This window comes from Sminthopsis crassicaudata, chromosome 1 (genome assembly GCF_048593235.1).
Source record: "Sminthopsis crassicaudata isolate SCR6 chromosome 1, ASM4859323v1, whole genome shotgun sequence".
Lineage (NCBI taxonomy): Eukaryota > Metazoa > Chordata > Mammalia > Dasyuromorphia > Dasyuridae > Sminthopsis > Sminthopsis crassicaudata.
The window spans coordinates 627,168,638-627,185,814 of NC_133617.1; the positions used below are offsets into that span (position 1 = coordinate 627,168,638).

The 17,177-nt window shown below is 35.5% G+C and overlaps 1 protein-coding gene across 11 annotated transcripts in view; it reads left to right on the forward strand.

The window, feature by feature from the left end:
* The window catches only part of LOC141551272 (phospholipid-transporting ATPase ABCA3-like), a 249,925-nt gene that overhangs the window by 204,841 nt on the left and 27,907 nt on the right, over positions 1-17,177 (forward strand). For all 11 annotated transcript variants that reach the window (XR_012484816.1, XR_012484817.1, XM_074282726.1 and 8 more), the window contains 3 exons: positions 3,073-3,346; positions 6,147-6,351; positions 6,966-7,185. Coding sequence is in view for 9 of the 11 variants with exons in the window: in XM_074282726.1 (XP_074138827.1) it covers positions 3,073-3,346; positions 6,147-6,351; positions 6,966-7,185 (699 nt within the window). In the remaining 2 variants the exon portion in view is untranslated. The remainder of the gene's footprint in view (positions 1-3,072; positions 3,347-6,146; positions 6,352-6,965; positions 7,186-17,177) is intronic.

Consider the following 17,177-nt stretch of genomic DNA (forward strand, 5'->3'; position numbering starts at 1 on the left):
AATTGACTCAGTTGCACATATATTTGAGAAATGAGACTTTTATCATAGAAACTTGCTGTCAAAAATTTTTCCTATTTTCCTGCTTTCCTTCTCATTTTAAAAAGCTACATTAATTTTGTTTAAAAACTTTAATTTCATGTAATCAAAACTATCATTTCCCATTCTTTCTAACTCTTGTTAGATCATAACAATTTTCCTTTATCTATAGATGAGGCAGATGATTTTTTTTCCATGCTCATGTCCTCATTACAGGGTGTGAGATGTTGTTCTGTGCATAGTTTCTACCAGATCACTTTCCAGGAGATTTTATCAGATAGTAAATTCTTGTCCCAAAAGTTTGACTCCTTGAGATTATCAAACACTAAGATCCTATGATCACTTACTACTTTATATTATATGCCTAATCTATTCCATTGATTCTCTACTCTTTCTTAGCCAGTACTAGATTGTTTTAATGATTACCAGGTTGTAATACAGTTTGAGATCTGGTATTACTAAGCTATCTTTCTTTAGGCCTTTTTCTAATTGATTCCTTTGGTATTCTTGATTTTTTGCTCTCCCAAATAATTTTTTTTATTTTTTTCTACTTCTATGGAATATATTTTGGTATTGTGGTAGGGCGCTGAATAAGGTAGAATATATTAGTCACCTTACTTGTGAGCAGTTAATATTTTTCCACTTGTTCAGATATGACTTTATTTGTATGAAAAATATTTTGTAATTTTGTTCATATAGTTCCTGGATTTGTCTTGGCAGGTAGACTATCAAGTATTTTTTGTTGTCTTCAGTTATTTTAAATGGAATTTCTCTTTCTATCTTTTCTTACTGGACTTTGTTGGTAAAATATAGAAATTTGATGAATTATGGGGTTTTATTTTGTATCCAACTTTGCTAAAGCTGGCTTTCCTAGTATAATATTAAATAATAATGGTGATAATAGACATCTTTGCTTTACCCTGATCTTGTTGAGGTTTCTAGTTTATTATCCTCATTACAGATAATATTTGCTAATGGTTTCAATTAATTATTTTAAGAAAAGTTCCATTTATTTTTATGCTTTCTAGTGTTTTTAATAGGAAGTGGATCAATTTTAATTTTTTTTTGTTTGGTTGGTTGATTTTTTATTTTTGTTTTTGTTTTGTTTTTGCTGAGGCAATTGGGGTCAAGTGACCTGCCCAGGGTCACACAGCTAGGAAGTGTTAAGTGTCTGAGGTCACATTTGAACTCGGGTTCTTCTGACTTCAGGGTTGGTGCTCTCTCCACTGCATTACCTAGAGCTGCCCCTCAATTTTAATTGTTAAGGAATTATTTTCCTCAATAAGATTTTATGTCTCTTTTTTTCATTTGATTGAGTTTGCTTTTTACAAAGTTATTTTCTTCAGTATTCCTCTTTTACCAAACTCTTTATTCTCTTTTCGTGATTTTCATGTAACACTTTCATTCCTTTTCCCAGTTTTCCACTACTGCTCTTAATTGATTTCAAAATTAACTTTTTGCTCTTTTTCTTTTAGGAATTCTTATATTCTTCTAGGAATTGTGTAGCTTCCAAGTCCCTAAGTAATATTGTTATTGCATATGTTGCAGGCCATCTCCCACCACATGTCAGAGATCTCTCCCTCCTTTGGGTCTAGAAAAATGTCTGGCCCCAATTTTTTTTTGGCTATGTTCTTCAAAAATTCAATTGACACATTATTTTAAAGATTTTTGTAGAGGAATATTGGGAGAATTTGATTGAAATGCTCCCTCTACTTCTCCATCATGGCTCTGCTTCCAGATAGGTCTTTTGAAGTGGATTGTAGACCAGATTATTATAATTGTATAGCTAACTGGGAGGTATAGAGAATGTGACTTCACAGTGCTTACTGATTATCAATTTTTAGAAAATCTTTGGAAAAAACAATCCAGCCATGTTGGCACATGCCTATAATCCCAACTTCCAGGGAAGGTGAGGATAGTGGATCTCTTTAGCTTAGGGGTTATGCTTATTGGATGTTCAAACTTAATTCATCATGAATATGGTAAGGCCTCCCAGGATCTAGAAGATCAACTAGGATGGGGTAAAGAGGATCAGGTTGCTTAAGGAAAAATGAACTGACTCAGGTTGGAAACCAAATAAATCAGAACTCCTGTACTGATCAGTCAGTACTGGGATCACACCCTTGTAGCCTGGGCAAGATATAGAAACCTGGCATTTAAAACACACATATGCACATACACACACACAGCAAAATTTTACAAGCACACAAATAGAGAAAAAGTTGAGGGAAGACATCAAAAAGGTGCATGAGGGAATAAGCTGTTATTGTTAAAATATTTATTTTTTTCTTTATCAAAAAAAAGTAGAATATAAAAAATAGAGAAAACCATACAACCAAAAAGAAATAGAGGCCTAAACACAGACTTCTATATTTTGCAAATTTGAGTGACAGCAAGGATAGTGTGCTAGACAAAATTCTTTAAAATATCTGTAGATTATTATTTTGTTGGTTATTAAGTAATATTGTAGGTTACTGATCCATCTGTGTATCCCTGTATGCTAATTCACATACTTTTATATATAATTTGTGATTTTTAATTACTAGATCATGATGGAACAGTGGGCTGGAAGTCAGGAAGTCACTTGCTATGTGACCTTGGGACAAAGACTTTTCCAGATTAGACTTCAGTTTCCTCATCTGATTATGTGACAGGATTAGGCTAGGTCATTTCTACCTACGGCTGGATAGTTTCTTCCAAGTCTAGCATTCATAATCATAAAAAGAGCAGAGTGACTGGAGCCCTGCCTCAGAATACCACTAATTGGAAGCCATTCTTTCTCCTCATATTCTTATGTTATCTTCAGACTAAACAGCAGTTGTATGATCCTGGAAAATTAATATTCTCTTTCCAAAACTCAATATCATATGACAGTTTTAGACTAAAATACATTCTGACAGCATAAGATTCTCTGATTTGTATGTTCAATTTTGTTTATGTTGTCTTCACATCATGAGGTTTGGTTTAGTGCTAAGAACACAAAGCTTGTTAATCAGTGCCAGTTGACTAACATTCTAATATTGTTTCCAATTCCAGATCCTATAGAAGATTTCCTGATACTCATGGCAACAGAGCAATCTGATACCTTCGATGAAAACTATCTTATGGCAATGTCATTTCATGAAGAGGGAGAACGAACAATCATCACTGCTCTGTTCAATAATCAGGCTTACCATTCTGCTCCCATGGCCTTGTCAGTGGCAGATAATATTGTCTACAAGTTGTTTTTTGGCTCCAGAGCTTCCATTACAGTCACCAACGACCCAGAGTCTCCCCGTGATTCACATTCTATTTTTGACAAAGTATTTCAGTATGTATAACTTTCCTTTTTATGAAGTTAAGACTATATCTCTGTAGTACTTCTCTACCTGTTTATTCAGTTTGATGTTACACTCTTGAAGCCAATCTAATTTAATGCATAAAGTGATAGAATTGGAGTTAACAAAACAGGGTTTAAATCTTATCTTTAATACTTACTTTATTTATTAAGAACTTATTATGTGCCAGGCATTATGCTAAGCGCTAGTCATACAAAGAAAGGCAAAAGATGGTGCCTGACCTCAAGGAGCTTATAGTCTAATGGGAAAGACAACATGCAAACAAGTATGGACAAAGAAGCTCTAGACTGAATAAATTTGAGATAACCAGTAGAGTGGAAGGTACTAGAATTAAAGGGAATTACATAAGATTTCGATAGAAGGTGAGATTTTAGTTGGAATATGAAGGAAGTCAGGGAAGCCAGGAAGCAGAGATGAGGAAGGGGATGGAGTATGAGGAAAAACACTACCACCAGGGTTACTGGATGACAGAGTACATGGAGAGGAGTCATTTATTAAAAAAAAAAATTTTAACTGGAAAGATTGGGGAGCAGGTTATGAAGAACTTTGAATGCTAAATGGAGGATTTCATATTTAATCTTTGAAGTGATACACAGTCATTAGAGTTTATTGAGTAGGAAGTTGACGTGGACAGACTTGTACTTGAGGAAAATGAATATGCAGTATCAGCAATATTATTTTAAGAACAACTTTGAATAAATAAGCAATTTTGATTGTTATAAATAACCAAATTAACTACAAAGGACATTTGAAGATACTGCCTGCATCCAGAAAATTAGAAATATTTATAGAATGATTTTACATATACATATGTCTGGGGGGAAGGGGAGAAGGAGAGAGGGAAAAAATTCATATAATAACTTTATTGCATATTTAATATTATATTTATATGTATTTATATCTATTTGTATTTATAAATATCTATTTGTTATAAATATTTATTTATATTATATAATGTATATAATATAATTATATTATGTAAATATTTATATATATTTATAATATATTTAAAAGGTATAGCAAGTTGTTCATAATAAATTAGTTTCATACATAAGCATCTTTATTATATTTTATGTATATAATAATATATTAATAATATATATTTTATATATATTTATTATATATTTTATTATACTATGTTATGGAAATACTTGTTTTATTCCATAAAATAAAAACTAAATCAATAGGCTTTGACAGCTGGAGTGAAGGATTTACTGAAATAGGAAGAGAGAGCTATTGAAGTAGCCCGGGTTTGAGGTATTGAAGGCCTTCAGCTAGGTGACTGTGGTATCTAAGGAGATAAAGTGGGGAAAGGAAGCATAAAAGAGTGATGTTGCAAAAGTAGAATTGACAGAACTTGGAAACAGATTGGATAATGGGAATAAAAGATAGTGAGGAGTGGAGGATGACAAATAGGTTATAACCTGAGTAAAAAGGAAGATGGTAGTACCCTCAACAATAACAGGAAAATTAGGAAGGATTTGGGCGGGGGAATAACATAAATATTATGATTTATAATTAGCATTTATATATAATGCTATATGTTTGTGAAACACTTTCCAAATATTTCTCATTTTATCTATCCCAATCAACCGTTGAGTTAGGTACTATTTTTATCCCTATTTTATAGTAGAGAAAATTGAGGCAGACAAAAGCTAAATTAATTGCCCAGCTAGGGTCTGAAACTGAATTTAGATTCAGATCTTCCTGATTCCAGGTCTATCATATTATCCTTTGCACCATCTAGTTTTGGGCCAGTTGGAAATGGCAAATTTGGAGATGCAAAACTGGGGAAAGGGGTTATGGTTGTATAAGTAGATCTGAGAGTCATCAGCAAAAGGATATAATAATTGAATCCATGGGAGCTAATGAGATCGTCAATCATATAGAAAAAGAAATCATATAAAAGGAGAAGAAAAGAAGGTGCAGGACAGAGCCCTGGGGATTACTCACAGTCAGTGAGAGTGACTTGGATGAAGATTCAGTCAAGGAGACTGAGAAGGATCAGGCGTTTAGTTGGGAGGACAAGGAAAGAAGCAGCTCCATGAAAATCTGAAGAGAATGATTGACCTGGATCAAGTCTGGCCTCAGTTAATTATAAGATGTTGGATCCTGGGCAAGTTATTTAACACCTGTTTGCCTCAGTTTCCTCAATAGTAAAATGGAGATCATTATAAGACCTCTCTTGAAGGATTATGAGGATCAAATGAGGTGATGTTTGTACACCATTTAGCAGAGTGCTTATTCCCTTCATCCTTTCCTTACTAAAGGCTTCAGAAAGGTCAAGAAGAATTAGTTTGGAGGAAAAGGCTTGCCAAGAGATAGTTTCTCTTTCAAAGTTGGGTAACTTTGAATAACAGTTTCTGATGTCAGAAACAAGACTAGAGAATTGAGAGAATGAGAAAAAAAGAAGTGGAGGTATCAATTGTTGACTGCCTTTTCAAGGAGTTTAAAAACAAGACAATATGAGATGAAATCTAGTGAAGATGGATGAAGTAAGGGTTTTTTGATGGGGGATATTCGTGTTTGTAGCAACCATTAGATGGGGACAGTTTGAAAATAAGTGAGAGGGAAGATGATCAAAGGGGCAGTCTGCTAGAGAAGATGGAATGACAGGGGATTCAGAACCATGGATAAATTACTTAAACTGTCTTGAACCTTTGGCAGTTCTCTAAGACTTAACTACTGAATCACCGAGGGCATATAAGGGGCTCCCAGACATTCAAAATCCCAGTACCCTGAACCTTTTTTCTCATATCTTGTCTCTCATAGGGGTCCTAAGGGACATTTTCTTTCCATTGCCTTGGTTTTTGGAGTGTCATTCATAATCAGTTCATTTGCTATTTTGGCAATCAGTGAGAGAATCAGAAGGTCAAAATATCTCCAGTTTATCAGTGGAACCTCTATAGCTCATTACTGGCTCTCTTCCCTGTTGTGGGATATCATCACCATCTGCTTTCACACTTTGCTATTATTGGTAAGTATTGGATAGTGTATATATTAAGTTTCATTCTATTGTACATTATAGAAACTTCCCATTAACCCAGCACCTGAATCTACCCCAAAAGTCAAGTTGACTACTTTGACTCCTGCCAACTGGGAAACACAATTTAAAAGTTTCTAGATCCCCAGCCCTTGGTCTAAAAATGTTAATTTCCTTGGATCTAGAGAAATATTGATGGCCTTCTTTAGGCTGAGCTCCCTATATATTTGTTCCCTAAATTCTTACCCTAAATATTTGGAGACAATGTCATTAGGGATATCCACATTGATTAAGGCATTCCTTCTGTGTTCCCTTATCTTACCAATTAGAAGGGAAAACTATTCCAACTAGAAAAATAAACAAATACAGTAAGAGAATGCTATCCATAAGGACTCCTTTGCTGTTGAGAAAATGAGGATATCTCTTAGTTTCATTATGAAATACCAAAATTTTTACAAAAGGCTCAATTGAATTAATTGAGAATTGCAAAACTTGTTTTTAGAGTAGAGAATAGTGCATTCCTCTCTGATATTCAGAATTTATTTCATAATACTTTTATTAATTTTTTTCTTTTCTTCCTTCCTTTTGAAACTGTGTCCATGCCTAAGGTAATCCTAAAAATCATGGATGAAACAGCTTACGTCGATCCCGGTCAATTTGAAGCTACCTTTTTGATGTTAATGCTACATGGCTGGTGTGCCATACCTAGCATGTACCTGATGAGCTTCCTCTTTTCTGGTCCTACTTCTGGGTGTGCCAAGCTCATACTTCTGAACATCATTTCAGGCGTCATTCCATTCATTTTTATTTCTGTTACAGATGTTAAAGGTAAAGGATATTCATTCCCTATTCATCAAGCTATTCTGGTGAATCAGGAGACAAGGGAGGGAAGGCCTGTTAGGAGTGGTTAGCACCCGTGAGTGAATGGGTGGGAATGGATTCAAGGACAGGAATATCACTAAGAACTTCAGTCCTGGATGAAGATGATTTGACTAGTTGATTTATTTCTCCTTGACACTAAATATAAAAGGTCATTTGCCTATTTAAATGCCTAAACCATCTACCAATCAATATTAAGTGCTTACTATGTGTCAGACACTATAATAAGAACTGGAGATATAAGAAAAGCAAAAGCTAGTCTCTGCCCTCAAAGAATTTGCAATCTAATGGGAGAGACAGCATGCAAACAGTTACTTACAAATTAGGTGCGGGATAAATAGAAAATAATTAACAAAGATAAGGCATTAGGTCTAAGAAGGATTGGAAGAGGATTCAAGTAGAAGTCAGGATTTTCACTGAGACTTAAAGAAAGCCAGGGAAGTCAGGTGGCAGAAATGAAGAGGGAGAACATCTCAGGAAAAGAAGACAGCCAGCACCGAGAGATGGTGCTCCATTTGTGGAACAGCTAGGAGGCCACCACTGGATCAAAGAGTACATGTTCAGGAAAAGTATGAGAAAACTAGAAAGACAAGTGGAGGCTAGATTATGAAGGGCTTCAAATGGCAAGCAGAGCATTTTGTATTTGATCCTAGAGGTGACAAGAAGCCCCTGGAGTTTATTGGGTAGGGGGATAACAAAATGAGGTTGCACTTTAGGGAAAAAATGACTAGTGGCTGATAAAGAGAGAATGGATTGGTGTGAGGAGAGACCTGAGGCAGGCAGACCCACCAGTAATCTGTTATAATGGCTTGGGTGTGGGGTGATGGCAGTGTCAGAGGAGAGAAAGGGGAGTGGCGGAGGGACATGGCAATGTTAACATAACAGGTCCTGGCGATAACTCATAGGAGTTGTGGGGAGGAGCAGTGTATGACCCCTGGGTACCAAATAATGATAAATACAAGAAATAATGGAGAACTGTCAGAGAAGCTGACAGTCATATAGACACAATAAGAAGCTCAAGGAAAAGCTAATGTAAAATGATAGAGTGGGCAAGCAGAAGAGAGAGAATTCCTGGCTTCAAAGCCTCAAGGAAAAGGAGAGGGCCACACTCACCCTCCTGCCCATGGAACCCCATCTCGTGATCTGCTCCAGCCTCCGAGGGTCTACTCTTGCCTCTCTATGGTCACTCTCCAGACTGCCTCTCTAGCACTGAGCTTCCCTCGGGGTTCCATGCTCATCATCCAGCTAGAAAGCATTTGATAAGAGTTTTCTACATGCTGAACATGAGGGATTCACAGAGCAGCACAAACATGGAGTCAGAACTGCTATGGGACCTTGGCCAACTCATCTTGGCTCTCTATGCCTTAGTTTTCTCAGCTATAAAATACGTATCATAATAGCATCTACCTCCCAGTGTGGCGAGAATAAAATTAAATAACATTTGTAAAGCACTTAGCACAATGCCTGGCATGTAATACATGACAAATAAATGCTAACCATCATTGTAGTATTCTGATGATGTACATACAAGGCAATCATTGAATATTATTGAGACATATACACAGGAAAAAAATAATTTCTGAATTTTAGTACAAACAATAATAACTGTCAGAATCCAGAGGAAAGCAAAATCAGCATGGGCTGCCTGGAGTGTGGTGAGATGTGTTCTGGTACTCAAAGAATAAATAGAATTTTTATAGGCAGTAAGAAGACAGAAAATATTTCCTGGTAGTATCAAGGTACTACCTTTATCCAGGAATAGGGAATAATGGGGAAGATGTGTTCTGCCCTAATGTGCCAGTTGTAGAATAGCATATTCTCTTAAGAGAATACAGAGTTACTAAAGGAAAAGGGATCCATTCCAGCATGGCTATTAATAGTTTAGGTTTATTAAGGTTTGTTGGGGGAGCTTACAAGATGCTAGAGTGCAACAAGACAACAAGATAAATCCCCATGCCAACACCAGGCCAGATATTATAGAAATAGAACAAAGAAGGCATAATGTCAGGGGAAGCCCAGAGCCATGCACAAGTTCTCCCATGGAACAGTTGGAGTTCCCTTTGTTGCTTACATTTACTCAAGGTAGTTTACATTCTTTGTGGAGTCATAGGGCATGTTCCTAGGTATTGGCTACTATCATACATAAGGATGATTCAAAACAGACCTGGGGGGGTGAGGGTGGAGCCAAGATGGAAGAGACACTCCTCTCATGCCCTCACAACCAGTTATTAAATTCATCCTCAAAATTAGCGCTTGATTGGTAAAATTCATGGAAATTAGAAGTACAACAACTTACCAGCCGAAGATAATCTGGAAGACTCCAGAATGGAGCACCATCTCTCGGTGCTGGCTGTCTTCTTGTCCTAAGGGACCAGTGCAGATCAGCACAAGCAGGGAGATAGTAGAGGGGGTGGCCTCTGTGGCTAGAAAAGTTATAGAGAGGACTCTGCCATAGGCTGACTGCTCTGCCTTGATTACAAAGCAGTAGAGCAACAGAGAAATTAAAGCCAAAGGTAGAGGATACACTAAAAACGCCAGAACCTAACAAGATCTGGCTATTTCCACCCAAAATTGTAAGTGACTCAGCACAGACTACAACACAACTGTGCAACGGCAATTGCATCACTGGGGCTCTAGCAGGCAGTCACTAATCTGCACAGTGCAGGGCTCAGCTTGGGGCAATAGAACTTTGCTTCCGGGGCAGAGCCACTTCAGGTGTCTTGCGGGACTATTCAGACTATTTGCTGGGCAACTGCTAATACCCATAGCCCCACAGCCGGTTTTAGCTTGGGATAGTGACACTTTTGCTGCTCAGCCTCTAGCCTCAGGGCTAATCCACACAGTGGGTTCTTAGCAGGGGACCTCCCTCCACTTCCCCCCTCCCGCCTCCCCCCCTGCAGCTGGGCCATGCAGGACTGAGTCATTTCCCACTTCCAATAGGGAGCTCTTTCCCAGAGCATTCCCATACTCTGCAGTTCTTTGTAGCTGCTTGGCAGGACAGCTACTGTCCATATATCTATCCTTGTTCTGCAGAGGAAGCTGGTAACCTCCTGGCTCTGAAGGCAGACCCTACAGGCTTTAAAAAATGAGTAAAAAAAATCAAAAGGACAATAGCTTCTACACAGAAAGAGAGCAGGTTTTCAACCCCGAGGAGACTATAATAGCAAACAGTCTCCAGGTATTGTTGGTCCCCAACACAAAAGACTCTCCTAGAAGAGACCATTAAAACTCTCAAAAGAGAGAAGAAAAATGGGGAAAGGAAAGAGAAGCTATGCAAGAGAGTAACTTCCTGAAATGTGAATTGGAAAAGGTTAAAAAATTCCCAGGAAGTGCAGGGAAACAGAATTTATGAATTGGAAAAGGTAAAGAATTCCCAAGAAAGCAGGATTTGTTAATTGGAAAAAAGAAAATAACTCACTAAAAAAAAAAATAGTGAAATGGAAAAAAATTCCAAAGAGCAAAACAACTCATTTAAAAACTCAATTGGACATATACAAAAAGAAGTAAAAAAAGCTAATGAAGAAAATAACTCATTAAAAATCAGAACTGAACAAATAGAAATGAATGATTCATTGAGACATCAAGAATCAGTCAAGCAAAACCAAAAAATTGAAAAATTAGGGAAAAAATGAATATCTACTTGGAAAAACAACAGATCTGGAAAATAGATCTAGGAGAGATAATCTGAGGATTATTGGACTTATCTGAAAATCATGATGAAAAAAAGAACCTAGATACTATTTTCAGGAAATCATCAATGAGAACTGCCCAGATGTAATAGAACCAGAAGGTAAAATAGGCATTGAAAGAATTCATCGAACACTTTCTGAAAAAGACCCTAAAATAAAAACACCAAGGAATATTGTGGCCAAATTTCAGAACTATCATACTAAGGAAAAAATATTACAAGCAGCCAGGAAAAAAACAAACATAAGCCACAATAAGGATCACTCAAGATCTGGCTGCCTCCACATTAAGAATCAAAGGGCCTGGAATCTGAGGCAAAAGAACTTGGAATGCAGCCAAGAATAAACTACCCAGCTAAACTGAGCATTTTCTTCCATGGAAGAAGATGGACATTTAATGAAACAGATGAATTCCATTTGTTTGTAAGGAAAAAACCAGATCTAAACAAAAAATTTGATCTCCAACCATAGGACTCAAGCAGAAAAAGGTCAAAGGTTGAGAACTGTATTTCTGTTGTGGATATACATAAAGACCACATGTATAATTTGATTTTACTGATATAACATAAAAAAGGGAAGTAGAAATGGGAAGGAGATAGTGTCAGAAAAAGGGAAAAGGGGAGATAAAAAGAGGGAAACTACATCCCATGAAGAGGCAAAGAGAACCTATCATATCTGAGGGAATTTAGAGAAGGGAAGGAACATTGTGTGAATCTTACTCTTATCAGAGTTGGCTCAAAAAGAAAGTAATTGGCATATTTGGTTTACAGAGAAACATATTAAAAAGTGGGAGAGGAAAAGGGAAAATGAAAAGAGTAATAAGGAAAGGGTACAAGAAAGGGGAAAGGTTTCAAAGGGAGGATGGAGGGATTCTAAAGAGGGAGAGCTGCATGACGCAAGTGGGGCCCATAAATTTAATACTGGGGAAGGGGATAAGAAAAAGAAAAGCATAATCTGGGGATAATATGATGGCAGGAAATACAGAATTAGTAATTTTAACCGTAAATGTGAATGGGATGAACTCTCCCATAAAGTGGAGGTAGATAGCAGACTGGATCAAAAGTCAGAATCCTACAATATGTTGTCTACAGGAAACATATTTAAAGCAGGGAGATACATACAGAGTAAAGGTAAAGGTTGGAGCAGAATCTATTATGCTTCAGGTGAAGTCAAAAAAGCAGGGGTAGCCATCCTTATCTCAGATCAAGCAAAAGCAAAAATTGATATAATTAAAAGAGATTAGGAAGGAAACTATATCTTGTTAAAGGGTACCATAGACAGTGAAGCAATATCAATACTAAACATATATTCACCAAGTGAGAGTTGCAAGAAGAAATAGATAGCAAAACTATAATGGGGGAGATCTCAACCTTGCACTCTCAGAATTAGATAAATCAAACCATAAAACAAGTAGGAAAGAAATTAAAAAGGTAAATAGAATATTTTAAAAATTAGATATGATAGATCTTTGGAGAAAACTGAATAGTGACATTGACCATATATTAGGACATAAATACCTCAAAATTAAATGCAGAAGTAAATAGTAAATGCTTTCTTTTCAGATCACGATGCAATAAAAATTACATTCAACATAAAGTTAGGAGTAGATAGACTAAAAAGTAATTGGAAACTAAATAATCTCATCTTAAAGAATGATTGGGCGAAACAGCAAATTATAAACACAATAATTTCACTCAAGATAATGACAACAATGAGACATCATATCAAAATTTGTGGATGCAGCCAAAGCAGTAATAAGGGGAAATTTTATGTCTTTAGAGGCTTATTTGAATAAAATAGAGAAAAAATAGATCAATGAATTGGGCTTATAACTTAAAAAGCTAAAAAAAAAAAGACCAAATTTAAAAACCCCAATCAAATACTAGAAATTCTAAAATTAAAAGAAGAAATTAATAAAATTAAAAGTAAAATTGAATTAATAAAAATTTATTAATAAAAATTAATAAAAATTAATAAATAAAAAATTAAAAAAATAAAATTAATAAAAGAGTTGGTTTTATGAAAAAAAATAGATAAACCTTTGGTAAATCTGATTAGAAAAAGGAAAGAGGAAAATCAAATTGTTAGTCTTAAAAATGAAAAGGAGGAACTTTCCACCAATGAAGAGGAAATTAGAGCAATAATGAGTTATTTTGCCCAACTTTATGCCAATAAATTTGATAACTTAAGTGAAATGTATGACTACCTCCAAAAATATAAACTTCCCAGATTAACAGAGGAGGAAGTAAATTTCTTAAATAGTTCCATTTCAGAAAAAAGAAACAGAACAAGCTATTAATCAACTCCCTAAGAAAAAATCCCCAGGACAAGATGTATTTATATGTGAATTCTACCAAACATTGAAAGAACAATTAGCCTCAATGCTATATCAACAATTTGAAAAAAATAGGGACTGAAGGAGTCCTACCAAATTCCTTTTATGATACAGACATGGTACTGATACCTAAACCAGGTAGGTTAAAAACAGAAAAAGAAAAGTATAGACCAATCTCCCTAATGAATATTGATGCTAAAATCTTAAATAAGATATTAGCAAAAGACTACAGAAAATCATCCCCAGGATAATACACCATGATCATGTAGTATTTATACCAAGAATGAAGGGCTGGTTCAATATTAGGAAAACTATCAGTATAATTGGCCATATTAATAACCAAATTAACAAAAACCATATGATCATCTCAATAGATGCAGAAAAAAAGCATTTGATAAAATCTAACATCCATTCCTATTTAAAACACTTAATAATATAGGAATAAATGGACTTTTCCTTAAAATAACCAGTAGCATCTATTTAAAAGCATCAGTAAGCAGCATATATAATGGGGATAAACTAGAACCATTCCCAATAAGATCAGGAGTGAAACAAGGTTGCCCACTATCACCATTGCTATTCAATATTGTATTAGAAATGCTATCTTTGGCAGTAAGAGTTGAGAAATTAAAGGAATTAGAGTAGGTAATGAGGAAACCAAATTATCACTCTTTGCTGCTGATATGATGGTATACTTAGAGAATCCCAGAGATTCTACTAAAATGCTATTAGAAATAATTCACACTTTTAGCAAAGTTGCAAGATACAAAATAAACCCACAGAAGTCATCAGCATTCTTATATATCACTAACAAAATCCAACAGAGTTACAAAGAGAAATTCCATTCAAAGTAACTACTGATAGTATCAAATATTTAGGGATCTACCTCCAAGGGAAAATCACAAACTATATGAGCTAAACTACAAAACACTTTCCACACAAATAAAGTCAGATCTAACCAATTGGGAAAATATTAAATGCTCTTGGATTGGGCGAGCAAATATAATAAAGATGACACTACTACCTAAACTAATCTATTTATTTAGCACTATATCAATCAGACTCCCAAAAAACTATTTTAATGACCTAGAAAAAATAACAAAGTGCATATGGAAAAACAAAAGGTCAAGAATTTCAAGGGAAGTAATGAAAAAAAAAATTAAATAAAGGTGGTCTAGCTGTACCTGATCTAGAACTGTATTATAAAGCAACAGTCACCAAAACCATTTGGTATTGGCTAAGAAATAGACTAGTTGATCAGTGGCATAGGTTAGGTTCACAGGACAAGATAGTGAATAAAAATAGCAATCTAGTGTTTGACAAACCCAAAGATCCCAACTTTTGGGATAAGAATTCATTATTTGACAAAAACTGCTGGGAAAACTGGAAATTAGTATGGCAGAAACTAGGGATGGACCCACATTTAACACCACATACTAAGATAAGATCAAAATGGGTCCAAGATTTAGGCATAAAGAATGAAATCATAAATAAATTGGAGGAACATGGGATGGTTTACCTCTCGGACTTGTGGAGGAGGAAGGAGTTTGTGTCCAAGAGAGAACTAGAGACTATTATTGATCACAAAATAGAAAATTTTGATTACACCAAATTAAAAAGTTTCTGCACAAACAAAACTAATGCAAACAAGATTAGAAGGGAAGTAACAAATTGGGAAAACATTTTTACAGTTAAAGGTTCTAATAAAGGCCTCATCTCCAAAATATACAGAGAATTGACTTTAATTTATAAGAAATCAAGCCATTCTCCAATTGATAAATGGTCAAAGGATATGAATAGACAATTTTCAGATGATATTAAAACTATTTCCACTCATATGAAAGAGTGTTCCAAATCACTATTGATCAGAGAAATGCAAATTAAGACAACTCTGAGATACCACTATACACCTGTCAGATTGGCTAAGATGACAGGAACTAATAACGATGAATGTTGGAGGGGCTGTGGGAAAACTGGGACACTGATGCATTATTGGTGGAGTTGTGAAAGAATCCAACCATTCTAGAGAGCAATCTGGAATTATGCCCAAAAAGTTATCAAAATGGGCATACCCTTTGACACAGCAGTTCTACTACTGGACTTATATCCCAAGGAAATATTAAAAAAGGGAAAGGGACCTGTATGTGCCAAAATGTTTGTGGCAGCCCTTTTCATAGTGGCTAGAAACTGGAAAATGAATGGATGTCCATCAATTGGAGAATGGTTGGGTAAATTATGGTATATGAAGGTTATGGAATATTATTGTTCTGTAAGAAATGACCAACTGGAGGAATACAGAGAGGCTTGTATCAACTGATGCTGAGTGAAACGAGTAAAACTAGGGGATCATTATACACTTCAACAATGATACTGTATGAGGATGTATTCTGATGGAGTGGATTTCTTCAACATAGAGAAGAGCTAATCCAATTCCAATTGATCAATGATGGACAGAATCAGCTACATCCAGAAAAGGAACACTGGGAAATGAATGTAAACTGTGAGCATTGTTGTTTTTTTTTGTTTTGTTTTGTTTTGTTTCTCTTCCCAGATTATTTTTACCTTGCGAATTCAATCCTTCCTTTGCAACAACAACAACAAAAAAAAAAATTTCAAGGGCATTAATGAAAAAAATCAAATGAAGGTGGCCTAGTTGTACCAGATCTAAAATTATAAAGCAGCAGTTACCAAAACCATTTGGTATTAGCTAAGAAATAACTAGTTGATCAGTGGAATAGGTTAGGTCCAAAGGACAAAACAGTAACTTTAATAACTTTAATAATCTATTGTTTGACAAACCCAAAGATCCCAGCTTTTGGGATAAGAACTCATTGTTTGACAAAAATTGCTGGGAAAATTGGAAATTAGCATGGCAGAAACTAGGCATTGACCCACACTTAACACCATACACCAAGATAAGATCAAAATGGGTTCATGATCTAGGCATAAAGAATGAGATTATAAATAAATTAGAAGAACAGAGGACAGTGTACCTCTCAGATCTGTGAAGGAGGAAGGAATTTATGGAAGAACCAAAAGATCATTATTGATCACAAAATAGAAAATTTTGATTATATCAAATTGAAAAGGTTTTGTACAAACAAAACTAATGCAGGCAAGATTAGAAGGGAAGTAATAAACTGGGAAAACATTTTTACAGTCAAAGGTTCTGATAAAGGCCTCATTTCCAAAATATATAGAGAATTAACTCTATAAGAAATCAAGCTATTCTCCAATTGATAAATGCTCAAAGGATATAAACAGACAATTTTCAGATGAAGAAATTGAAACTATTTCTAGCCATATGAAAAGATTCTCCAAGTCATTATTCATCAGAGAAATGCAAATTAAGACAACTCTGAGATATCATTACACACCTATCAGATTGGCTAGAATGACAGGGAAAGATAATGCAGAATGTTGGAGGGCATGTGGGAAAACTGGGACACTGAATTGTGAATATATCCAGCCATTCTGAAGAGCAATTTGGAACTGTGCTCAAAGTTATCAAACTGTGCATACCCTTTGATCCAGCAGCATTACTACTGGGCTTATATCCCAAAGAGATTTTAAAGAAGGGAAAGGCACCTGTATGTGCAAGAATGTTTGTGGCAGCCCTCTTTGTAGTGGCCAGAAAGTGGAAACTAAGTGGTTGCCCATCAACTGGAGAATGGCTGAATAAATTGTGGTATATGAAGATTATGGAATATTATGCTTCTGTAAGAAATGACCAGAAGGATGATTTCAGAAAGGTCTGGAGAGACTTACATGAACTGATGCTAAGTGAAATGAGCAGGACCAGGAGATCACTATATACTTCAACAACAATACCATATGATATCAATTCTGATGGATGTGGCCCTCTTCAACAATGAGATGAACCAAGTCAGTTCCAATACAGCAGTAATGAACTGAACCAA